The sequence below is a fragment of the Microcaecilia unicolor genome, chromosome 5, assembly GCF_901765095.1.
Source record: "Microcaecilia unicolor chromosome 5, aMicUni1.1, whole genome shotgun sequence".
In the NCBI taxonomy this organism is placed as follows: domain Eukaryota; kingdom Metazoa; phylum Chordata; class Amphibia; order Gymnophiona; family Siphonopidae; genus Microcaecilia; species Microcaecilia unicolor.
In genome coordinates this window covers 231,872,597-231,897,298 of record NC_044035.1, presented here as the reverse complement: position 1 = coordinate 231,897,298, position 24,702 = coordinate 231,872,597, and the positions used below count along the sequence as shown (strand labels likewise).

At 44.3% G+C, this 24,702-nt stretch overlaps 1 protein-coding gene across 1 annotated transcript in view; it reads left to right on the top strand.

Annotated features, from left to right (window-relative positions):
* Positions 1-24,702, top strand: part of MPC2 (mitochondrial pyruvate carrier 2) — a 129,018-nt gene that overhangs the window by 63,683 nt on the left and 40,633 nt on the right. The window contains exon 3 of the mRNA XM_030203860.1: positions 13,229-13,313. Coding sequence (XP_030059720.1) covers positions 13,229-13,313 — 85 coding nt within the window. The remainder of the gene's footprint in view (positions 1-13,228; positions 13,314-24,702) is intronic.

The window sequence follows — 24,702 nt, the reverse complement described above, 5'->3', positions numbered from 1 at the left end:
CATATGTGATAGGGTCTAAGGTATCTCCAGACAAGACCTGAAGGGCATGATGAAAGTGGTATACCAGACAAACAAGCTCATCTTGAAGCTGGAAGGGGTTATACATAGTGCCTTGATAAAATGGTTCTAAATTGAGCAGAGTTAAGGATAAGCAAAGCGGTGAAAAAAAGGGGACAGGATACTATGTTGTATGAATATTCACCCCTGAACTGATATGAAATTAACTGAACCTACAGAATGCATTGTAACTGGTATAGAATATATGAACTGATTATAGCATATAAGAGTACAAAGCACAAGCTAGTCTGCAGCTAAATAACACTCTTAAGTGAAAAGAGCTATGATATACTTCCAAGAGGCTTACATGATTACCACAAGGTATATCCACTTTATGGTGGGAGATATAACATTAAGTGGCTAATGTCTTGAAAATTGGACTAAGTTAACCAGTTATTAATTTAGCTGGTTAATAAAGATAACCGCTAAACGCAGTATCACTGTAATACCTATTAAAAGACAAAAACGCTGGATGATAAAGATGTGAGTCTAAAATATGCTAAATACAGAGTAGCATGAGCCACCCATTAGTGTGGTATAAACTGCTAGACCGCCAAACGTGATACAAACAAATTGTAGCAAATATAGTTTCCATATCATCATGCTGATCAATCCATAGACTGGTGGGTTGTGTCCATCTACCAGCAGGTGGAGATAGAGAGCAAAGCTTTTGCCTCCCTATATGTGGTCATGTGCTGCCGGAAACTCCTCAGTATGTTCTTTATCTCAGCAGGTGGTGGTCACACACAGCAGCAGCTCTGGCTAGGTCTCCAAGCCTAATTTTTAGGTTTTGTTGAGTACCTGGGGTTGAGGGCTCTTCTTGAGCAAGTGCAAACCTGGTGGCGCCAGGTCCCTCCTTTTCTCCCCCCTCCCGCTGGCTCCGTTGAAAAAAAACAAACAAATTTTTGAACGTCCTTAAGGGCGTTTATTTAAACGTTTATTACAGCTACTCACTGGGACACCAGGTCGTTACAGCTCGGAGCGAGAAGCAGGTAATTTTTACCTTTTTATAGCGGGCAGGGGGTTCCCCGATCGATCTCCACGTGACCTATGGCGTCGGAGGGCGAGGGCGCGAAGAATCGCTCCCCGGACCGCGTGTGCGCTTCTAGCGGGGATGCGGGGGTCTTAAAGTCTGATTCGCCCTTGTTGGGTGTCAGTTCGGAGGCCGGTCAGTGTCCCGGGTCTTCCTCCGGTGCGGCGGTTTTTCCCGCCATAAACGCCCATCCCCCGCTGCTCGCCTCCGCCATCTTGGCCGGCCACTCTGCTCGGGCGGCTTCTTCTTGGGCCGCCCTTGAGCTGGGAGAAGTTAATGCCATGGCCGCCCTTGATTTGGGCGACGGCAAAAAAGCGGCTAAAGTTAAGCGCTGTTCTTCCCGCGCGGCTCCTTCGCGGAGTGTCGCGCCGGACGCCATCTTGCATGCACAGCATGTTTCTCCCCCGCTCTTGCGAGCGCCGGTTGAGGGTGCGTCTAGGGCTGTGGCCCAGGCTGCTGAAGTGCACAGTCTGGGGGGTTTCTCCCCCGAGTTTATTTTGCTGCTGCATCAGGCCTTCCTTATGCAAAACGCTGCCCCTTCTCCCTTGTCCGATAAAGGGGTTGAGGCCCCCGGAAGTAAACGCCCTCGGGTGGATTCCCAGGTCTTAGAGGCAGATGCACTAAACGTTTTTCATCGTTAAATGAGCCCTCGGGGAAGAATTTCCGATCCTTTCCATGCACTTAAGCCTATTTTCCGACGACAGTAGCAGCTAACGAAAACGGAATGGAGATGAGCAATTAGTGTGAAAACCCCATTGAAACGACATGCACTAACCTTTTCCGATTGCCTTTACGCAGGAAAAAGGCAGGAAAACTAACGAGAGGTCTGGACCTCTCGTTAGGACAGCTCCGTGGCAGGAAAAAGTGTTAAGTGAAAAAATAAACAAACTTTGAGCCAATCCCAGCGCATTAGCAGAGCTAAAAGCGCTGTGATTGGTCCAAAGGACCTCAGAAAGGCCGTCCGTACAGGACGCTCCTGATGAGCGCCCTTGCCCCCTCCCGATCCTTTTTTTAGTTTTATTTTTTTATGTGTCAATTCAATTTGCCATGTGCTTGTGATTTGACTGTTTGTGGCATGCGCAGAGCAGCTAACATAACGCTTGGCTGCTCTGCGCATGATTTGGGGGCCGATTAACGATGTGTATTGTGATTCTTTGATACATTCTACGTTTCAATACCGATTCCAGCATGTGTGACTTTTTTTTTTGGTGCATTTTTCGTTATTTTAAAATCGTTAGGGACTTTAACGATTTAGATTTTTTTACGTTTGGTTGCTGCATCTGCCTCTTAGAGGACTCTGTTTCCTCTGATGTAGATGAGGGCAGCGTATCTGAGTTCTCCCAACGGTCCTTTGGGGATTCCTTGGAGGAGACGGATTCCGCTCGGATGGAGCGGATGACCCCTCTGCAGCGCGGATCTTTCGCTCAGAGGATTTGCCCAACCTGTTAGTGCAGGCCATGAGCATTTTGAAGATTTCCTCTCCGGAGGACGTCTCTCCCTCAGCCCCTGTTGGCTCCGCCATTATGCTGGGGACGAAGCGCCCGCCTAGAACCTTCCACGTGCATGATGCCATGCACACCTTAATTGCGGCTCAATGGGATGTCCCGGAAGCGAGCCTCAAAGTGGCTAGGGCTATGTCCCGCCTCTATCCTTTGCCTGAAAGTGAACGGGAGGCCTTTCTTTGGCCTACCGTGGATTCTTTAATCACTGCGGTGACTAAGAAAACGGCGTTGCCGGTGGAAGGTGGCACGGCCCTAAAGGACGCCCAAGACAGAAGATTGGAGGCGGCCTTAAGGTCGTCCTTCGAGGCGGCTGCCTTAAGTTTGCAGGCCTCAGTTTGCGGCTCCTATGTGGCCAGGGCGTGCCTGACGATTGTGCAGCGGGCTTCCCCCTCGGATCCTTCCTTGAGGGCTGATTGGCCGGCCCTGGAATCGGGCTTGGCTTATTTGGCAGACTTACTGTATGATGTCTTGAGAGCCTCGGCTAAAGGTATGGCTCAGACAGTCTCTGCGCGGTGGTGGCTTTGGCTGAAACATTGGTCTGCGGACCACGCCTCTAAGTCGCGCCTGGCTAAGTTGCCTTTTAAAGGCAAGCTGCTCTTTGGGGTCGAGCTGGACAAAATTGTGACCGATCTCGGCACGTCTAAGGGCAAGAGGTTACCAGAGGTCAGGGCTCGGGCCAGTGCTCGCCCCGGTATCTCCAGAGGACGGTTTCAGGAAGCCCGTCGGTACCGCCCGGGCAAGTCGGGCTTCTCTGCCCCCTCTTCCTTCAAGAGGAACTTCTCCCCCAAGCAGCATTCCTTTCGCAGAGACCGCCGTCCCGGAGGTGCGCCCTCCGGTCCTCCCCCAGGGTCTCGTACCCAATGACGGGGTCCTGGTCCATGGCCCAGTGCAGATTGGAGGACGCCTGTCCTCGTTTCTGGGCGAGTGGAGCAGGGTAACTTCAGACGCTTGGGTGCTGGAAGTCATCAGACACGGCTACAAGCTAGAGTTCTGCCGACCCTTAAGAGACTGGTTTGTACTCTCTCCCTGCAAGTGTCCGGTCAAAGCTGTGGCAGTGCAGCAGACCTTGGACAATCTGATCCGCCTGGGTGCGGTCGTTCCGGTGCCAGAAAATCAGCTTGGCAAGGGACATTACTCCATTTACTTTGTGGTACCAAAGAAAGGAGGTTCTGTCCGGCCTATCCTCGACCTCAAAGGGGTCAATCGGGCCTTGAAAGTTCGGCACTTTCGCATGGAGACTCTCCGCTCTGTTATAGCGGCAGTGAAGGCAGGGGAGTTCCTGGCATCCTTGGACATCAAGGAAGCGTACTTGCATATTCCCATCTGGCCTCCTCATCAACGCTTTCTGCGTTTTGCAGTCCTGGGCCGACACTTCCAGTTCAGAGCCCTCCCGTTCGGGTTGGCTACTGCTCAGCAGACCTTCTCCAAAGTAATGGTGGTCATCGCGGCCTTCCTGCGAAAGGAAGGAGTACAAGTCCATCCTTATCTGGACGACTGGTTGATCCGAGCCCCCTCTTATGCAGAGTGCGGCAAAGCTGTGGACCGGGTGATTGCTGTTTTGAGCTCCCTGGGGTGGATCATCAACTGGGAGAAAAGCCAGCTGCATCCGACTCAGTCCCTGGAGTATCTGGGAGTTCGATTCGACACCCAAGTGGGCAGAGTGTTCCTGCCGGACAATCGGATTGTCAAACTTCAGGCTCAGGTGGACCAGTTCCTAGTAGCCTCTCCTCTTCGGGCTTGGGACTATGTGCAGCTGTTGGGCTCTATGACGGCCACGATGGAAGTAGTGCCCTGGGCCAGGGCTCATATGAGACCACTCCAACTCTCTCTGCTGCAGCGCTGGACTCCGGTGTCGGAGGATTATGCTGTGCGCCTTCCCTTGGACCCAGCAGTGCGCAAGGCGCTGAGCTGGTGGCTGAAGACAGACAAGTTGTCTGCAGGGATGCCTCTTGTGACCCCGGAGTGGATTGTCGTCACGACGGACGCCTCTTTCACGGGCTGGGGAGCCCACTGCTTGGGAAGGACAGCGCAGGGGCTCTGGTCTCCGGCAGAGGCAAAGTGGTCTATCAACCTCCTGGAACTCAGAGCCATTCGGTTGGCGCTTTTGGAGTTCCTCCCGGTACTGGCGTTGAAGCCAGTACGGGTCCTGTCGGAAAATGCCACGGCTGTGGCCTATGTCAACCGCCAGGGAGGTATCAAGAGCGCCCCTCTAGCCAAGGAAGCCATGAATCTATGCCTGTGGGCGGAAGCGAACCTGGAACAGCTGTCAGCGGCCCACATTGCCGGAGTCATGAATGTCAAGGCGGACTTTCTCAGTCGCCATACCTTGGATCCCGGAGAGTGGCAGTTATCGGCTCAGGCGTTCTTGGACATCACGAAGCGCTGGGGCCAGCCGAGCCTAGATCTGATGGCGTCATCGGCCAATTGCCAAGTGCCGCGCTTTTTCAGCAGAGGACGGGACCCTCGATCTCTGGGAGTAGATGCTCTTCTCCAACAGTGGCCGACACAGGAGCTTCTCTATGTGTTCCCGCCCTGGCCCATGTTGGGCAGGGTACTAGACCGGGTGGCAAAGCATCCGGGCCGAATAATCCTGGTGGGTCCGGACTGGCCCAGACGTCCCTGGTATGCGGACCTGATAAGGCTATCAGTGGACGACCCTCTGCGGCTGCCAGTGGAGCAGGGCCTGTTGCATCAGGGTCCCGTGGTGATGGAGGATCCCTCCCCCTTTGGTCTTACGGCCTGGCTATTGAGCGGCAGCGTCTGAGGAAGAAGGGCTTCTCAGACAAGGTCATCGCCACTATGCTGAGAGCGAGGAAGCGCTCTACTTCTACTGCTTACGCCAGGGTTTGGCGTACCTTTGCAGCGTGGTGTGAAGCAGGCTCACTTTCTCCCTTCACTGCTCCAATTTCTTCAGTGCTGGCGTTCCTGCAAGAGGGTCTGGAGAAGGGCCTGTCGCTCAGTTCCCTTAAAGTCCAGGTGGCAGCTTTGGCTTGCTTCAGGGGCCGCCTGAAGGGTGCTTCCCTGGCTTCGCAGCCAGATGTGGTGCGTTTTCACAAGGGAGTTAATCACCTGCGCCCTCCTCTGCACTCAGTGGTGCCTGCGTGGAATCTCAACCTGGTGCTAAGAGCCTTGCAGAAGCCGCCTTTTGAACCCTTGTCGAGGGCATCTCTGAAAGACCTGACGTTGAAAGCAGTCTTTTTGGTGGCTATCACTTCAGCCAGAAGAGTTTCCGAGCTCCAGGCACTCTCATGTCGAGAGCCCTTTCTGCAGTTCACTGAGGCAGGAGTGTCTATTCGCACAGTGCCTTCCTTCCTGCCCAAGATTGTTTCTCGCTTCCATGTGAATCAGCAGCTCTGTCTCCCTTCCTTTCGTAGGGAGGACTACCCAGAGGAATACTGTGCTCTCAAATTTCTGGATGTGAGACGAGTCATCATCAGATACTTGGAAGTGACTAATGATTTCCGGAAATCGGATCATCTGTTTGTCCTGTTTGCAGGTCCTCGTAAGGGTCTGCAGGCTGCTAATGGTCAATGGTCAAGGAAGCCATTGCAGCGGCTTATGTGACCGCGGGGAAGGTGCCGCCTATTCAGCTGAAGGCTCACTCCACTAGAGCTCAGGCGGCCTCGATGGCAGAGGCCGGGTCCATCTCCTTGGAAGAGATATGCAAGGCGGCAACTTGGGCATCGGCCCATACCTTCTCCAAGCATTACCGCTTGACTGTGGCTGCTCGGGCGGAGGCCCGGTTTGGAGCTTCAGTGTTGCGGTCAGGGATTTCAATGTCCCGCCCTGGGTGAGTACTGCTTCGGTACATCCCACCAGTCTATGGATTGATCAGCATGATGATATGGAAGGTAAAATTATGTATCATACCTGATAATTTTCTTTCCATTAATCATAGCTGATCAATCCATAGCCCCTCCCAGATATCTGTACTGTTTATATTCTGGTTGCATTTCAGGTTCAAGTTTAGTCTTCAGTTCCTGTTCAGGAGGACTTCGTGTTCAAGTTTTTTCAATTGGATTCTTCAAGAGTTGAGACGAGTTTGTGTTACAGTGAGCTGCTGCATTCCTCTCCCCTCCGTTTTACGGGGCTGGATTGAAACATAAATTCTGCCGGCGCTCCCTCCCGCTTCGTGCGGCTGTAGGGCAGCTTTGTACCCCTCCCGCTTCGGTGGTGTTAAGGTCAGTCAGCTCCTCCCGCGGTTGCGGTTGCAGGATAAGCCAGATCCCCCCGCATCGGCGGGGTGGTGTCCCTCCCCCGCTCTGTGGGGATGAGCTGGACGGATTCCCCTCCCCCACTTGTGTGGGGATGAGCTGGGTTAATTCCCCTCCCCCGTTTCGGCGGTGGTGAGCTGGGCAGAGTGTCCCTTTGTGGGTGTAATTCTCTAAGTGCCGAGTCCTGCGGATGGAGCTTTGATATCGACATACTGAGGAGTTTCCGGCAGCACATGACCACATATAGGGAGGCAAAAGTTTGCTCTCTATCTCCACCTGCTGGTAGATGGACACAACCCACCAGTCTATGGATTGATCAGCTATGATTAATGGAAAGAAAATTATCAGGTATGATACATAATTTTACCTTGTTGCATATAAAACAATACTAAACTTTCATTGGTAAATGCTCAGTTACAGAATGAGCTAGTAGTTTAAAAAATATTCGGTGCAAAAATGTGAACCAGTTTAAAAATATGTACTAATCCAAATAATGGCTAGATATAAAATCTTAGGTTGGTCTCTAAATGGTTCAAAGCTCTAAAGGTCAAAAGACTCTGGCTGTATAGTGTTGAACAATAAAGACTCACCTGCAGCTGTGTTCAAACAGATGCTGTGGCGCAAAAAATGCCACTGCAACAGTTCCAAAGAAACAGAACTGCTTGTGGACATTACTAAACATACAATGAGCTGGAAAGGAGAGTTTCGGACCTGGAGGATTTTAACTTGCAGTAGGGTCCGGCGCTGGCAGACCTGGAGCAATAAGTATGGAAGCAGGCAAATAAAATTGATGATTTGGAAATAGCTCCCGCCAGGGAAAATCCGCGTTTGGTTGGACTGCCAGAGCAACTTCCTGAACACAGTTGGCTACTCTTTTTTTGGAAACTGGTTATCCAAGGAATTTGTCCCTTTGGATAGCATGGGGCCTGTCTGCATAGAGGGTGCACAGGATTGGTCGCATACAGGAAAGTTGCCAAAAGCCGTAAGTGTAATTATTTTTAAAAAATATATATTTATGGCCATAAAACTGAAATCTACAAGCAGAAACACGATGTACTAATATATAAAGGGGAGCCAGTATAAATTCTTACAGGATTATTCTGTGACTGTTCAAGAAAAACACTTTGTGCAGTACTGTATGACAAGATCATCTGGTTCACCTATTTCCGGTTATCCTGAAAGTGCAGCTGCATGGTAAATGGCATCCTCTCAGTGGGTGGTAGTGGTGATGGATGCTAGCCTTACAGGCTGGGGGGCCTCATTGCCTCAGTCGCTATGCGCAGGGGTGCTGGTCAATGGAGGAAGCAACCTGGCCCATCAATCGGTTAGAGTTGAGAATGGTGATGAATGCCCTGTGGACATTTCAGGAGTTATTGCGGGGCACCATGGTGCAAGTGTTATCAGACATCACAACGGCAGTGGCTAACATCAATCGATAGGGCGGAACTCAGTCGGGCTCTTCACTCCAAGGTGAGCAGGATTCTGTCTTGGGCGGAGGAGCACCTTCAGTTTCTGTTGACAGCTCACATTGCAGGTCAAAACAACGTGCATGCGGACTTCCTCAGCATCTGCTGGATGTGGTGGAGTGGGAGTTGTCTGTCAACACGATTCGACAGATTTGCTGTCGGCACTTGCCGGAGGTGGACCTCCATGGCGTCATGACAGGATGCCAAGGTGGTGCGGTTATTCAGCAGATGAAGGAAGGTCGGCTCCTTAGGACTCAATGTGCTTCTTCAGCCATGGCCGCAGGCAAGACTGTTGTATGTTTTTCCCTCTGTGGCCTCTCATTGATTGGGTTCTGCATAGGATCAGCAGACACCGGGGGTTAGTGATTCTGGTGGCCCCGGATTGGCCTCGATGTCTGTGGTATACGGACTTGATCCAGTTATTAGTAGAGACTCCTCTTCGGCTTCCCCTGACGCCAGATCTCCATCAGGGTCCAGTCCTGATGGAAGAACCCTCCTGCTTTGGTCTTACAGCTTGGCCTTTCAGAGGTCTAGATTAAGAAAAAAGGGCTATTCTGATGTGGTAATAGCCACCTTATTATGGGCTCGTAAGCGGTCTGCGATGACGGCATATACTCGAGTGTGGCGCACCTTTTTGTCGTAGTGTGCTCTTCGGGAATGGGAACCCTTATGGGCTTCTGTTTTCCAGATGTTGGATTTCTTGCAAGAGGGGATGCAGAAAGGATTGGCTTATAATTCCCTCAGAGTTCACGTGATGGTGCTTTCCTGCTACCGTGGACGTCTTTCGGGATCCTCCTTAGCGGCTTACCCAGACGTCATGTGATTTTTTGGGGGGCTCCTTCTTCGGCCTCCCTGTCCGCGTCCGTGTCTGGGCAGGAACTTGAATTTAGTGCTCTGGGCATTAATGCGGTCTTCCTTTGAGCCCTTGCGCAGGGCATCGGAGAATGACTTGACCCTTAAGGCGGTGTTTTTGGTAGCTATAGCTTCAGCTCGCAGAGTCTCAGAGATTCAGTTGTTGTCGTGCCAGGGTCCCTTTCTTCAGTTTTCAGAGGTTGGTGTAACTTTGCGGACGATGCCATCCTTTCTGCCGAAAGTTGTCAGCGTTCCATCTTAATCAGAATCTTTCTTCCTATCCAACGCAGTTTGCTTTTCTCCACTTCTGGTTGTTCAGAGAGTTCTTCTGCAGTACTTGCAGATGTCCAATGACTTTAGGCACTCAGACCTCTTTTCATTCTTTTGACAGGTTCTCACCGAAGGGAAGCAGTCGAAGTCCACCATTGCACGTTGGCTTAAGGAAACCATTGCGTCAGCATATATCCTGGCGGGGGTTAGTGATTCTGGTGGCCCCGGATTGGCCTCGATGTCTGTGGTATACGGACTTGATCCAGTTATTAGTAGAGACTCCTCTTCGGCTTCCCCTGACGCCAGATCTCCATCAGGGTCCAGTCCTGATGGAAGAACCCTCCTGCTTTGGTCTTACAGCTTGGCCTTTCAGAGGTCTAGATTAAGAAAAAAGGGCTATTCTGATGTGGTAATAGCCACCTTATTATGGGCTCGTAAGCGGTCTGCGATGACGGCATATACTCGAGTGTGGCGCACCTTTTTGTCGTAGTGTGCTCTTCGGGAATGGGAACCCTTATGGGCTTCTGTTTTCCAGATGTTGGATTTCTTGCAAGAGGGGATGCAGAAAGGATTGGCTTATAATTCCCTCAGAGTTCACGTGATGGTGCTTTCCTGCTACCGTGGACGTCTTTCGGGATCCTCCTTAGCGGCTTACCCAGACGTCATGTGATTTTTTGGGGGGCTCCTTCTTCGGCCTCCCTGTCCGCGTCCGTGTCTGGGCAGGAACTTGAATTTAGTGCTCTGGGCATTAATGCGGTCTTCCTTTGAGCCCTTGCGCAGGGCATCGGAGAATGACTTGACCCTTAAGGCGGTGTTTTTGGTAGCTATAGCTTCAGCTCGCAGAGTCTCAGAGATTCAGTTGTTGTCGTGCCAGGGTCCCTTTCTTCAGTTTTCAGAGGTTGGTGTAACTTTGCGGACGATGCCATCCTTTCTGCCGAAAGTTGTCAGCGTTCCATCTTAATCAGAATCTTTCTTCCTATCCAACGCAGTTTGCTTTTCTCCACTTCTGGTTGTTCAGAGAGTTCTTCTGCAGTACTTGCAGATGTCCAATGACTTTAGGCACTCAGACCTCTTTTCATTCTTTTGACAGGTTCTCACCGAAGGGAAGCAGTCGAAGTCCACCATTGCACGTTGGCTTAAGGAAACCATTGCGTCAGCATATATCCTGGCGGGTTGCACCTCCCCCTCCCCCCTACGGGGCTTCATGCTCATTCGACTCAGGCTCCGGCTACCTCTTGGGCAGAAACAGGGTTCTTGTTGTTGAAGGAGATATGTAGGGCAGCTACGTGGGTATCCTTGAATTCCTTTTCCAAGCATTACAAAGTAGATGTAGCTGCACAAGTGGATGAGCGTTTTGGGGCAACAGTGTTGGCGCAGGGAGCGGCGGGCTTCCCACCTGACATAGGGACTGCTTTGGTACATCCCACTTGTCCCTGAATTCATCTGCTGCTGATACTATGGAAGGTAAAATTATGCCTTGCCTGATAACTTTCTTTCCTTTAGTCACAGCAGATGAATCCAGGATCCGACCATGATTTTCAGCCATGGATCTCTTCCAGCACATCTTCCTTTGCCGGGCTTTGCTATGCAGTTTCTTTTCAGAATGGAATTCCCATACATTAAGAAAAAAAAGTTAAGGTGTACTTTGGAAACCCTGGGTGATGAGACGAGTATTTCATGATTACTGCGTTTGGGTTGCAGTATTTCAGTACGTTTGGGATGCAGTATTTCAGTGCGGGCTGCACTGTTATGGTTCGCTATTTGTGAGGAAGTTTTCAGTCTTTGTTTCGTTTTGAGTATCTACTGCTTTGTGATGAGACATATACTAAATGGCATAGGGGCTAGCTGGTATGGTTCCCTTTAGTTTAGTTCTCTATCTCCACCTGCTGGTAGATGGATACAACCCACTGGTTTCTGGATCCATCTGCTGCGACTAAAGGAAAGAAAATTATCAGTTAAGGCATAATTTTACCATATAGGTAGTCCACTGCTGCATGAGCCTCCATTCCCCTGAAAACGGTAAGTCGAAAGGTTAGTTTAAAGGCTGAAATAGTACAGGTACCCCAGAGCAACCCTGAACTGCATCCTCTGCGCTAAAAAGCATCATGTGATCCTCTTCATCTTGTTTTTTAAAATGGCTATCAGTATAATTTAAAGAAGCATGAAGTCCCCCCCCCCTTTTTTTAATTATATTTTGCATTTTAATCTGTTTTTCTGAAGTCCTTAGTATATCAGTAACCCGTGTTTTGTTTACATAGTATTTGCATTTGTTTAAAGCAAATATACAGAGGAAGCAAATCATATACTCTTTAATGTTTTGTGAGTGGTTTTATTGGCATATTCCAATGACATTTGAACATCATCATGTTTATATATTTCTATTTGGGATGTTTGCTATTACATAATGGCACACTAAAACATACTTTAAAAAATTAATAAAACATACACTGCTGAAAAACACAAGATCCATCATTTCTAAGTTAATTTTTTAAAAAATTTTTATGGATGCTTTAGTAGATGCTCAAGAGGTTATCTTAAAGTTATTAGTATTCTACACTTGTTTGGTCATATGTTTTAGCTTTTAAGTATCAGTTTTATTGTCTTATGTTATGCTGTCATCCAGTCAGGACTTTTTTTTTTTTAATCCACTATGTATTTTTTAAATTTTTGTTTTATGACCAAATAGCTTGTTTATGTTTTGGTTTGCATACATTGTTATTTAAATGTTGGTTTTTAATATACTTTTTGTGTTTATCTGTAGAATATAGACTTAGTTCTTATGTGTGGGCTTTTAATATAACCTTATGTTTACCTGTTGGTAAATTATTGATGTTTTTATCTTTTTATTGTTTAGTTTTGTATTTTGTATTCATGTATCGCCTTTTGTATGTGTATCTACAGACACCTGACAAAGGTATAACTTCTCTGGATTTCCTACTCCTAGTAGCGGATCCACAATAGATGAAGTTTTCATTACTGCAGAGTGGTTTTCCACATGTATTCCTTCCAAAGATGTCATATTTCCACCTTAATTAATCAGTTGTTCTGCCAGCATTTTTCCCAAAACCTCATGCCCAACCTGGCAAAAGCACACTGCACACCTTGGAGGCCTCCACAGGTTTTCATCATTGAACAATTTATTGCCTGCAGGTCCCCCTTAACATTCACTATCATTTATCTTTAATATTGTAATGTACCTGACTGTTAGCCATGTTGGATTCAAGAATCCTTGGGATAATGTGGGATATAAATGTCATAAAAACTTTCCTTAAACAGTATACCTTTGTGGTGCACAGAGACATCCTCTTTGTCCTCTGCATGTTCTGTTTATCTGCTTTTGTGACCACATGGTCAGAATGCTGACCTCGCCTTTTTCCATCTCTCTCCATGGAGGCCCTGCCACCACCATCACTACAGGCAAACATTTTGAGATCTGATTTCAATTTCGATGCCATCACTCATTTACATAGATTGGAAAGAGGCTTTAAGCAACAGTTAGGGGTTTTGAATTCCCTGACAGCATCTTGGCAAGGTTATTTGCAATAATGGGCTGCATCAGTGTGACAGCCAACTTGCAAGTGACATCACTGGAAACATCTCAAGAGAACTTTATTACCTTGTAGTGACCAGCTCTCAGAGCTCTATGCATTAAGGAACCTATCTGAACTTGCTTTGACATTTTTGACCAATGAGGAGATTTATGAGGGACCACTTTAAAGAATTTTTAAATGACACATAAAAATATCATTTGAACGGCCAGATGGTGAATTTCATGCTGCAAAGGGTCACATCCTATTACGTAATTTAACCACCTTCTTTCATATATTTTTGTAGGGTTTGGTTCTTGCTGGACTAGCTGATATGACAAGACCAGCTGAAAAACTCAGTTCAGCCCAGTCTGGGGTGTTAATGGCTACAGGTAATTTAAAAAACTTATCAGCATGGGAGAACCCATATCCTTCATCCTGCCTTGCCAGGATCAAGATGTGAATATCTGCAGTTTTGTCTTAATGAATAACCCTGAATTGATGCCATGCAGTCTGGACCCAGTCCCTACTCCTTGGGACAGTGGGGTAAAGATTATATTAAAAAAAAAAAAAAACAACCTGTTGTACAACAAAGTGGGTGGAAAAGTGCAGCTTAAATAATCCTATTCAAATACAGACAAGTATACAGTGGGGGAAATAAGTATTTGATCCCTTGCTGATTTTGTAAGTTTGCCCACTGACAAAGACATGAGCAGCCCGTAATTGAAGGGTAGGTTATTGGTAACAGTGAGAGATAGCACATCACAAATTAAATCCGGAAAATCACATTGTGGAAAGTATATGAATTTATTTGCATTCTGCAGAGGGAAATAAGTATTTAATCCCTCTGGCAAACAAGACCTAATACTTGGTGGCAAAACCCTTGTTGGCAAGCACAGCGGTCAGACGTCTTCTGTAGTTGATGATGAGGTTTGCACACATGTCAGGAGGAATTTTGGTCCACTCCTCTTTGCAGATCATCTCTAAATCATTAAGAGTTCTGGGCTGTCGCTTGGCAACTCGCAGCTTCAGCTCCCTCCATAAGTTTTCAATGGGATTAAGGTCTGGTGACTGGCTAGGCCACTCCATGACCCTAATGTGCTTCTTCCTGAGCCACTCCTTTGTTGCCTTGGCTGTATGTTTTGGGTCATTGTCGTGCTGGAAGACCCAGCCACGACCCATTTTTAAGGCCCTGGCGGAGGGAAGGAGGTTGTCACTCAGAATTGTACGGTACATGGCCCCATCCATTCTCCCATTGATGCGGTGAAGTAGTCCTGTGCCCTTAGCAGAGAAACACCCCCAAAACATAACATTTCCACCTCCATGCTTGACAGTGGGGACGGTGTTCTTTGGGTCATAGGCAGCATTTCTCTTCCTCCAAACACGGCGAGTTGAGTTCATGCCAAAGAGCTCAATTTTTGTCTCATCTGACCACAGCACCTTCTCCCAATCACTCTCGGCATCATCCAGGTGTTTACTGGCAAACTTCAGACGGGCCGTCACATGTGCCTTCCGGAGCAGGGAGACCTTGCGGGCACTGCAGGATTGCAATCCGTTATGTCGTAATGTGTTACCAATGGTTTTCGTGGTGACAGTGGTCCCAGCTGCCTTGAGATCATTGACAAGTTCCCCCCTTGTAGTTGTAGGCTGATTTCTAACCTTCCTCATGATCAAGGATACCCCACGAGGTGAGATTTTGCGTGGAGCCCCAGATCTTTGTCGATTGACAGTCATTTTGTACTTCTTCCATTTTCTTACTATGGCACCAACAGTTGTCTCCTTCTCGCCCAGCGTCTTACTGATGGTTTTGTAGCCCATTCCAGCCTTGTGCAGGTGTATGATCTTGTCCCTGACATCCTTAGACAGCTCCTTGCTCTTGGCCATTTTGTAGAGGTTAGAGTCTGACTGATTCACTGAGTCTGTGGACAGGTGTCTTTCATACAGGTGACCATTGCCGACAGCTGTCTGTCATGCAGGTAACGAGTTGATTTGGAGCATCTACCTGGTCTGTAGGGGCCAGATCTCTTACTGGTTGGTGGGGGATCAAATACTTATTTCCCTCTGCAGAATGCAAATAAATTCATATACTTTCCACAATGTGATTTTCCGGATTTAATTTGTGATGTGCTATCTCTCACTGTTACCAATAACCTACCCTTCAATTATGGGCTGCTCATGTCTTTGTCAGTGGGCAAACTTACAAAATCAGCAAGGGATCAAATACTTATTTCCCCCACTGTATATACCTAAAGAAAGAGACTAGATTTTCAGAGTCCAAAACTGGGTAAATGCCAGGCATTGAAAATCCCAAAATGTATCGGGACCATGACACAGTCATCGAATAGTATCTCCCATAAAAAGATTTTAAATCATTATAAATTTTAAACTAACTGTAAAGAGTTCCAAAAACAAACATTTCCAGAAGACACAGAGAGACTTCAGTGAAGCAAAAAAAAAAAAAAACTCTGTGAATCAGGCAGCACCAAAACCAGTTGAAAATAAAAAACACTCAAAAAGCTGTCCCAAGGGTTTTTTTTGTTTGTTTTGTTACATTTGTACCCCGTGCTTTCCCACTCATGGCAGGCTCAGTGCGGCTTACATGGGGCAATGGAGGTTTACGAAACAAATAACAAAAGAGAGATCTCTAGGAGCTGACAGTGAGCTTTTCATAGTTATGAGCTGAAGAATTCCAGCTGCTACTACCCTTAACCATTCTATTTTTATTTTTTTCCTATCTTTTTTTTAATGATATTTTGGTATTGTGCATATTCATGATTAGAGACCTTTCTTTTTGTTTTGTAGTCCTGTGGGACAGCGTTTTGAGTGTTGTATTTTGAATTGGTGTTGATGCTGGCTGATTTCACAGAGTTTTTCTTTTGATTTCATTGAAGTCTTTTTTTTTTTCTTTTTTTTTTTTTTTTTCTCTCCATGTCTTCTGGAAATGCTTGTTTTTGGAAATGATTAAAGACCTTTTTATGGGAGACTCTGTTCAATGATTTGTGCTGTGGTCCTGATGCATTTTGTGAGTTTTAATACTTTTATTTGGCATTTACCCAATATTGGACTCTGAGAATCTAGTCTTGCTTATTTATGCTTATTTATATTGTACAGCAGATTACTTGGATATAGTGTGAGCTTCTGTTCCACTTTCCTTTCTTGTTTTTTGTTTGACAGGGTAAGGATTCCCAGATAGACTTAAGGCACATACAGTGGTGGAAATAAGTATTTGATCCCTTGCTGATTTTGTAAGTTTGCCCACTGACAAAGACATGAGCAGCCCATAATTGAAGGGTAGGTTATTGGTAACAGTGAGAGATAGCACATCACAAATTAAATCCGGAAAATCACATTGTGGAAAGTATATGAATTTATTTGCATTCTGCAGAGGGAAATAAGTATTTGATCCCCCACCAACCAGTAAGAGATCTGGCCCCTACAGACCAGGTAGATGCTCCAAATCAACTCGTTACCTGCATGACAGACAGCTGTCGGCAATGGTCACCTGTATGAAAGACACCTGTCCACAGACTCAGTGAATCAGTCAGACTCTAACCTCTACAAAATGGCCAAGAGCAAGGAGCTGTCTAAGGATGTCAGGGACAAGATCATACACCTGCACAAGGCTGGAATGGGCTACAAAACCATCAGTAAGACACTGGGCGAGAAGGAGACAACTGTTGGTGCCATAGTAAGAAAATGGAAGAAGTACAAAATGACTGTCAATCGACAAAGATCTGGGGCTCCACGCAAAATCTCACCTCGTGGGGTATCCTTGATCATGAGGAAGGTTAGAAATCAGCCTACAACTACAAGGGGGGAACTTGTCAATGATCTCAAGGCAGCTGGGACCACTGTCACCACGAAAACCATTGGTAACACATTACGACATAACGGATTGCAATCCTGCAGTGCCCGCAAGGTCCCCCTGCTCCGGAAGGCACATGTGACGGCCCGTCTGAAGTTTGCCAGTGAACACCTGGATGATGCCGAGAGTGATTGGGAGAAGGTGCTGTGGTCAGATGAGACAAAAATTGAGCTCTTTGGCATGAACTCAACTCGCCGTGTTTGGAGGAAGAGAAATGCTGCCTATGACCCAAAGAACACCGTCCCCACTGTCAAGCATGGAGGTGGAAATGTTATGTTTTGGGGGTGTTTCTCTGCTAAGGGCACAGACTACTTCACCGCATCAATGGGAGAATGGATGGGGCCATGTACCGTACAATTCTGAGTGACAACCTCCTTCCCTCCGCCAGGGCCTTAAAAATGGGTCGTGGCTGGGTCTTCCAGCACGACAATGACCCAAAACATACAGCCAAGGCAACAAAGGAGTGGCTCAGGAAGAAGCACATTAGGGTCATGGAGTGGCCTAGCCAGTCACCAGACCTTAATCCCATTGAAAACTTATGGAGGGAGCTGAAGCTGCGAGTTGCCAAGCGACAGCCCAGAACTCTTAATGATTTAGAGATGATCTGCAAAGAGGAGTGGACCAAAATTCCTCCTGACATGTGTGCAAACCTCATCATCAACTACAGAAGACGTCTGACCGCTGTGTTTGCCAACAAGGGTTTTGCCACCAAGTATTAGGTCTTGTTTGCCAGAGGGATTAAATACTTATTTCCCTCTGCAGAATGCAAATAAATTCATATACTTTCCACAATGTGATTTTCCGGATTTAATTTGTGATGTGCTATCTCTCACTGTTACCAATAACCTACCCTTCAATTATGGGCTGCTCATGTCTTTGTCAGTGGGCAAACTTACAAAATCATCAAGGGATCAAATACTTATTTCCACCACTGTACATCCCAAATTCTGAAGGGAGCTACAACCACAGGTTGTCACCACACCCGGAGGGGTTACAAAATAAGAGGAAAAATCAAATGAAAGAAATATTGATTGTTCAACTATGAAGTATAGTAGCAAATCCACAAGCACTGTACCATAACAGAGAAAAATGCAAAACCAAATCCTCAAGTCATTTCAGTAGAGTATATACCATATGAGTAACTTAACATATGAGAGCTTTTTTTTTTTAAGGGAGGAAACTGCATTAATTGTTTTATCAAGGTTTTATTTAATGGTAGTTTTTTTTTCTAATTATATACAACACTGGTCCTAAAAATCAAAATTTGATTAAAAAAAAATAAAACCCAATTAGTAATTGGGCTGTAGTTCCTTAATCTACGTATATAAACTATTTCCTTTATAGTTAACATACAAAGAAATCAAGCGTTATAATAATGCTCATAACATAGGCCCAGAGTAAAACATTTACACATCACCCAACATAGTTTTGATGTGTGAATGGAGAAACCACAAAGTTTTAGCTTTTGAGGACTTGGGATCATTTACTAAGTATCTGGGTGAAGTAGTGTATGTTTCTTATTTATACCATTTCTGTGGGATATATATGTTTAAACTTATTGCAGAGAACAAATAAAATTCTTAATTCTATTTTATTTTTTTTGGGCTGAGATCTGACATTGGCCAATCTTCTGCATACAATGTGAATGCTTCAGGGAGAAATTTCTGTAAAGGGAAATCAAGTCAACCAAATTCTCCTCACATCTAGAGGAATTCAAATCCCCCTGCTTGGTTTCTTCTCCTGCCTTACTGCCAGGAGACTTGTCCAGATCAGTTTTTCTCTCTGGTGCTTGTCCCCTCCCAGTCTTGAGGCAAATGTGATCTGATTTTTATCTTTTTAATCAAAGATGAAACTGTAAAACAATAGGATAATGAATAAAATCACTGAATTTAAATGATTGAGGGCTATTTCGAAAGGAGATTTCTACACGTAAAATTAGCTTTATTTGTATAATAAGCCCTTTCTAAGGCTTCTCTAGGACCTTTGCAGGATCCCAGAAAGAGTGTTCCATTTTTAACTCCTTCTCCATGTTTCACTAATTTAGGGATTGATGCAGTAAGATTGTGTTAGAATTGTGTACTGATGCTTAGGATTGCATTAGCAAGCTGTGCACTAATGTAAAACTTTGGCTTCTCCATGATAGAAGCACATATGCAAATTATTGATGCATTGAAATATGTGCTGTCAGAAAAAAAAGCACACATGCTGTAATAAGTAGCTTTTGTGTGAAATGTCTCCTTTCCTGTCAGTGTGAGAATAGGGATTGGCTTATTATACACTGACGGAAAAGGAGACAGGAAAAAAAAATAGCCTGATGGAGTCTGTATCCCCTCCCTCAGCACCCCAAAAATAAATTCTTGGTGGTCAGTGGACCCCTCCTTACCTTTGAACATTGCAAGGTAGGAGCAGTGCTCGCTCTCTCCTGCTTCTAGTGCTGCTTTTGTCTAAAATGGCAGGCGCTGACCCCTTAGCAGTTGCACTGCTAAGGGTCAGCCTACTAAATAAGGCAGCTTTTATGTCGAGCATCACTCCTGCCAGCAGAGTTTGGAGGGAGGTGGGAAAAGCCCTGGGAAGGAGGGGAGTCATTTCTTGGGGGTTATATTAGACCACCAGGACCTAATTTTGTGTGTCGAGGGAGAAGTATTATGTATGAGGTGGGGGGAGGGGGCACTAGACTACCATGGCTTATTTTTTGTCAGGGGGATAGGAGTTTGGTCCAGTGGTTCTCAAACCTGTCCTGGTGGACCCCCAGGCAGTTTTCAGGATTTCCCTAATGAATGTGTGAGAGACTTGCATATAATGGAGATGTCAAGTATGCAAATCTGTCTCATGCATATTCATTAGCGATATCCTGAAAACGATTGCCTGGTAGTCCCCCAGGGCAGGTTTGAGGACTTACAGGGATTTTGGGTTATCTGAGGTGACTTCACCTCAAATGACCATTTTCTCTTATCTGCATCTTTATGCACTCCCTGAGCTGATGTGAAGATCCAGCACTACAAAAAGTATAAACTCTATTAGATTTTAGCACAGATTTTTACATCAGAGAGCTATTTTAATGTGTTGATTTGCATGCCCAGTGCGCTACTCTTTAGTGTCAGTAGTTTTACACTGATTTTCTCGCATTAATCTTCTGCATTGGGGCAGTAGGATTAGCGCAGGATAATCAAGATTAGACTGTTATGCTAATGGGTAGTGCAGCTTAATCAGCCTACTTAGTGGATTCAGAGTATGCGAAGATAAATGTTTGTGGCACGAGCCTGCCAGTGGAATTTTGAAAATTAAATTTGGTATAGCACTTCCCTTTTGAAAATAGGCTTGCACAATACCTGCAGGTCTGGAAGCTGCCAGGACTGGCTGAAAATTGCACTTCCTATATAATAAATTCTCAGCCATAGGAGACTGCCTCATTCACATTCATTTGGCCTGTGATCAAATATAAAGCATTAAATTTCTCAGAGGACAAGCAGGGTATATCTCACATGTGGGTGACATCAGCAGAACCTGGCCTGGAGACACTCCCAGCGGTTTTTTTCACAAAGCCTTTCAGAAGCATCCCCTGCACATGTGCACAGCTTCCTGCCTGCAGTTGTCACATGGGACCAGAGCAGTCTTTCTTAATCTGCGGAACAGAGGGGATGTCTTTTGATCGCTTCTCCCCTCAGCTCACATCATTACATTTTTGGCAGTTTCAATGCATTTTTCAACTTGTTTCTGTATGTAAGTATTTGTGCAGGGTTATGTTCCTTTTTTCCATAGTTCTTAGTTTTTCAGCACTTTTTAGGTTTCTTTAATTTTCTGTGGTTCACTAGGCCACCTTAAGTCTCGAACATACTGATCGGGTGACCTCCCCCCCCCCCCCCCTTTTTTTTTTTCAGTCACTTCATTTTGCCTTGGCTATCTTTCCCCAATTTGTCCCAGCAAACTTCAGTGGTGTTAAGACTACTTGCAAGCCAAACCACCACGAGGGTGGAGGTACACAAATTCCTACGAAAAGTAGAATCTGAGGAAAGGGGGGGAGTAGGAGGAGTAGGCTCTTGAACAACACTAGTAGGCGACGTAGGTTAAGAACAATCTCTTTATTTAAATATACACGACTCAACACAGCCGTGTTTCGGCGCTACAGACGCCTTATTCAGGAGTCTATGAAATAAAACCAAGCAATGGTAATAAAACAAACGTGCAAAACAAAAGTAAAATAAGTGTAAAACGTTAAATGTGTGATGAACATAAATTACATATAAAATTTAAAATAAAAAAAAAATTTATATAAAAAAATGTATTGCAGAAATGCTAGAATATATATAAAAATACATACACATAAAAATACATATACTCATTTACATATATAGTTTTCAAATATATAATACTTAAATTATTAAAAAATATTATATAACATACAATAAAGGTGTTGTATATTACCAATCAAAGAAGGATGATATCTAAAAATTAGCAGAAAAAAACATCAAAATGAAGTATAACGAGAAACTCAAAATACAGTGAAATAAATAAAACACTTAAAATCAATTAGTAAATAATATATGATACTAGTAAAAAAGGCTCGTTTCTGTTTTAAAGGAAACGGTCAATAGCAAGGTTTTCCTCGGAGTGTGTATGTTTGAGAGAGTGTGTGTGTGACAGAGAGAGAATGAGACTGAGTGTGTGTGTGAGAATGAGAGTATGTGCCAGGGCCCCCCCTCTCTCCCAGTTCCAGGGTTGTCTCCCATTTGCAGGGGTGCCCCCCCTCCCTCCCTCCCTCCCTCCCTTCCTTCCTTCCTCCCAGTTGCAGGGTCCCCCCTCCATCCCTTCCTCCTTTTTCCCCCAGTTGCAGGGTCCCCCCTCCCCCCCTCCCAGTTGCAGGGTCTGTGTGTCTCCCCCCTCCTTTTGTCCAGTGGAAACAGAGTAAAAACAGCAATGAGAAGCAGCTCCTAGGTTTCCTTTTTTTTTTTTTTTTTTTTTTTTAGTGTATAGGAATGACGGCTGCTTTGGGGAGTACAATCAGAGATTAACCAATGGGCTTCCTTGCTTACCATAGACTTGCTTTGTTCACTTCCACTCCTGTCTATTGAACGTCCTGCAGCATGTCATAGCAGCCAATCAGTGGCACTTCAGGAATGACATCACTTTTATCTACTCCACTTTCCTTTTCTATGGTTCCAGGTAGCCTCAGAACATTGGAGGTGAGAATTATTATATAGGATATATGATGTAACCATATAAGTCAAGTATCACAGATAACCTGACCTTGTGATATATAGATATACGAATATTAAGCTCAAAAAGAATGAAAGCAAGGCTTCTGCTACAATTGTAATCCTATAGATAAGGCAGAAAACGCTCAGTTATTTATGGCAACATAGCAGGCATAAAGAATATGTTTTGTGTATATATATATATATATATATATATATATATATATATATATAAATAAAAAGGGGTGTAATATGCATATATCAGAACATCAATTCATGAAGTTTAGTATCAAACAAATTATGCGCACATCCTATCCACAAATACACCAATATTTCAAATATATATATATATATGCAATATATTGTATCAGGGTACAAATGTTGAAAAAAGCCAATTTGTAAAAATTAATGCATAATTTAGTAAGAACACAGGACCTCCGTTATTCTGTGCTCAGAAAAGATATAAATATAATAAAATAAAAGTCTGTGATGCAAATACCCAAAATAGATGGTGCAGGTTTTGTCCTGTGCTGTTTAAAACTAAAAATAATAATAGATGCAGCACCTGATGTTAAAAAATAAAAATACAAGGACGAAGAATCCACTCTTTAGATGTATAGTCGCAAGAAATGTGAACTGTGATGAAGGACTTACCACTGCCGATGCAGGAAAAACAGCTCAGCGTATTCAATGAAGTCAAAAGGGACATGTTCGCAATACGTCCGTTTTATAAGAGGAAAAAGCGCGCCAAAAGGAGCAATCACCTGTGCAGGCTTAAAGTATAATGAGTACGTTAGTATGACGTATCTAGTTTGAAAAAAATCAAAGATAGTATCATTTTAAAATGTACAACTGGTGAACCAGTACTATGGATAAAGAGAGTAACAAGCAAAATAGATATACCATTTCAAAATGCTAAAAGATGAAATAAAAATAAAAATGAAAAAAATAAAAAATATGAAAATAAAATAAACAAAGGGCAGCAGTGGGATTTGAACCGGCCACCTCAGAACTACAAGACCGGTGCTCTAACCACTAGGCTATTCCTCCAGAGACATAAGAATAAAAAAATAATCTATAAAAGATGAAATATACATGTATTAATATAAAGAAAAATGTAGAAATATATGATTCACTTTCATATTTAAATAGCAAAGGAATTTTTATTATAATATCAAAAATAAATATCAAATGTGAAAAATGGTGGTGAACATGCAATATTGGAAAACGTTAAATAAATCAAAAATTAAATACACAAAAATAAAATAAAATAAAACCAAAACAAGATATAGTACAAAAAATAAATGTGATCTTGAAAAATGAGTAATATAAAACTGTGTATATCCCATTAAAAAAAAAATCACAAAAAATGCTTGTATTCTATCTCTATATTTAATCCAAAGGGTTTTAAAGTCTGTAAATTAAAAATCAACTTCTGTTCTTCCTGAAGTAGCATCTTATCTGTAATGTTCCTACGCCAGTTCTTCTTAAATGTTTTAATTACAAAAAACTTCAAGTCCGATATTGAATGATCCTTCTGCTTCCAGTGTGCTACCAAAGGTGCTGATACAACTTCTCTCCTCAAGCAACTGCGGTGTTCAATAATTCTGGTTTTGACTGGTCTCTTGGTCTTACCAATATAGACACGAGGACAGGGGCAGATAATGGCATAAATAACATTGGAAGTGGTGCAATCTGAAACATGTCTCAATATATATATTTTTTGTGTACTTGGATTCAAAAATTCTGTAATCGCCATGGCCCCATCGATCCATTAATACATGCATTCAATTCATGTATTGAACAGGACCTCAAAAAAATTGAGCAACGGAAGAGACCCCGTTTTTATAACCTTACTAAAGAAGAAAAATCTACAACTAAAGGCCTGGCTAATAATACTACAATAGTGATTAAACCCGCTGACAAAGGGGGCGGAATTGTGATTTTGGATCGATCAGATTATGTTGCTGAAATAGAAAAACAAATCAATGACAGAAATTATTATGCACCCTTACCATCATATCCCACATCGGATTTGGAGAAGGAAATTGAATTGGCGTTGATTTCGCTACAAAAGCATGATTTATCACCTCCAAAGAAACTAATTTTCTTAAGATCTCAGATCCCACAATTCCAGTTATTTACATATTACCAAAGATAAGTTATTGACTCAACCACCTGGTAGACCCATTATTTCAGGTAATGGCTCTGTTCTAGAACCTTTATCAGTATTTGTTGATTTCTTTTTAAGACCATATGTTCCCCAAATACCCTCATACGTACGAGATTCTTCGCATATGAAAAATTTACTACAGGAATTTGACAGTGATCTTGATAACACTCTTATGGTTACTCTTGTTGTTGAAGCATTGTATACAAATATTCCTCAATTCGAAGTCTTGCAGATCATTGAAGAGACACTAAAGAATCGCACAACCTTCAAACGAATACCTAATAGATTTATCCTGACATGCGCAAGTATCGCATTAACCAATAGTTATTTTTGTTTTCAAAATAATTTTTATCAACAAATTAGAGGCACGGCCATGGGATCTCCCATGGCTCCGGACATAGCTAACCTCTATGTAGCACATTTTGAAAAACAATTTTTAGAGGAACACCCCTATAAACATAACATTATTTTGTAAAAACGATACATAGACATTTTCCTGGTATGGAAAGGGGATGCACGGGAATTGAACCTTTTCTTTGAGTGGATAAATA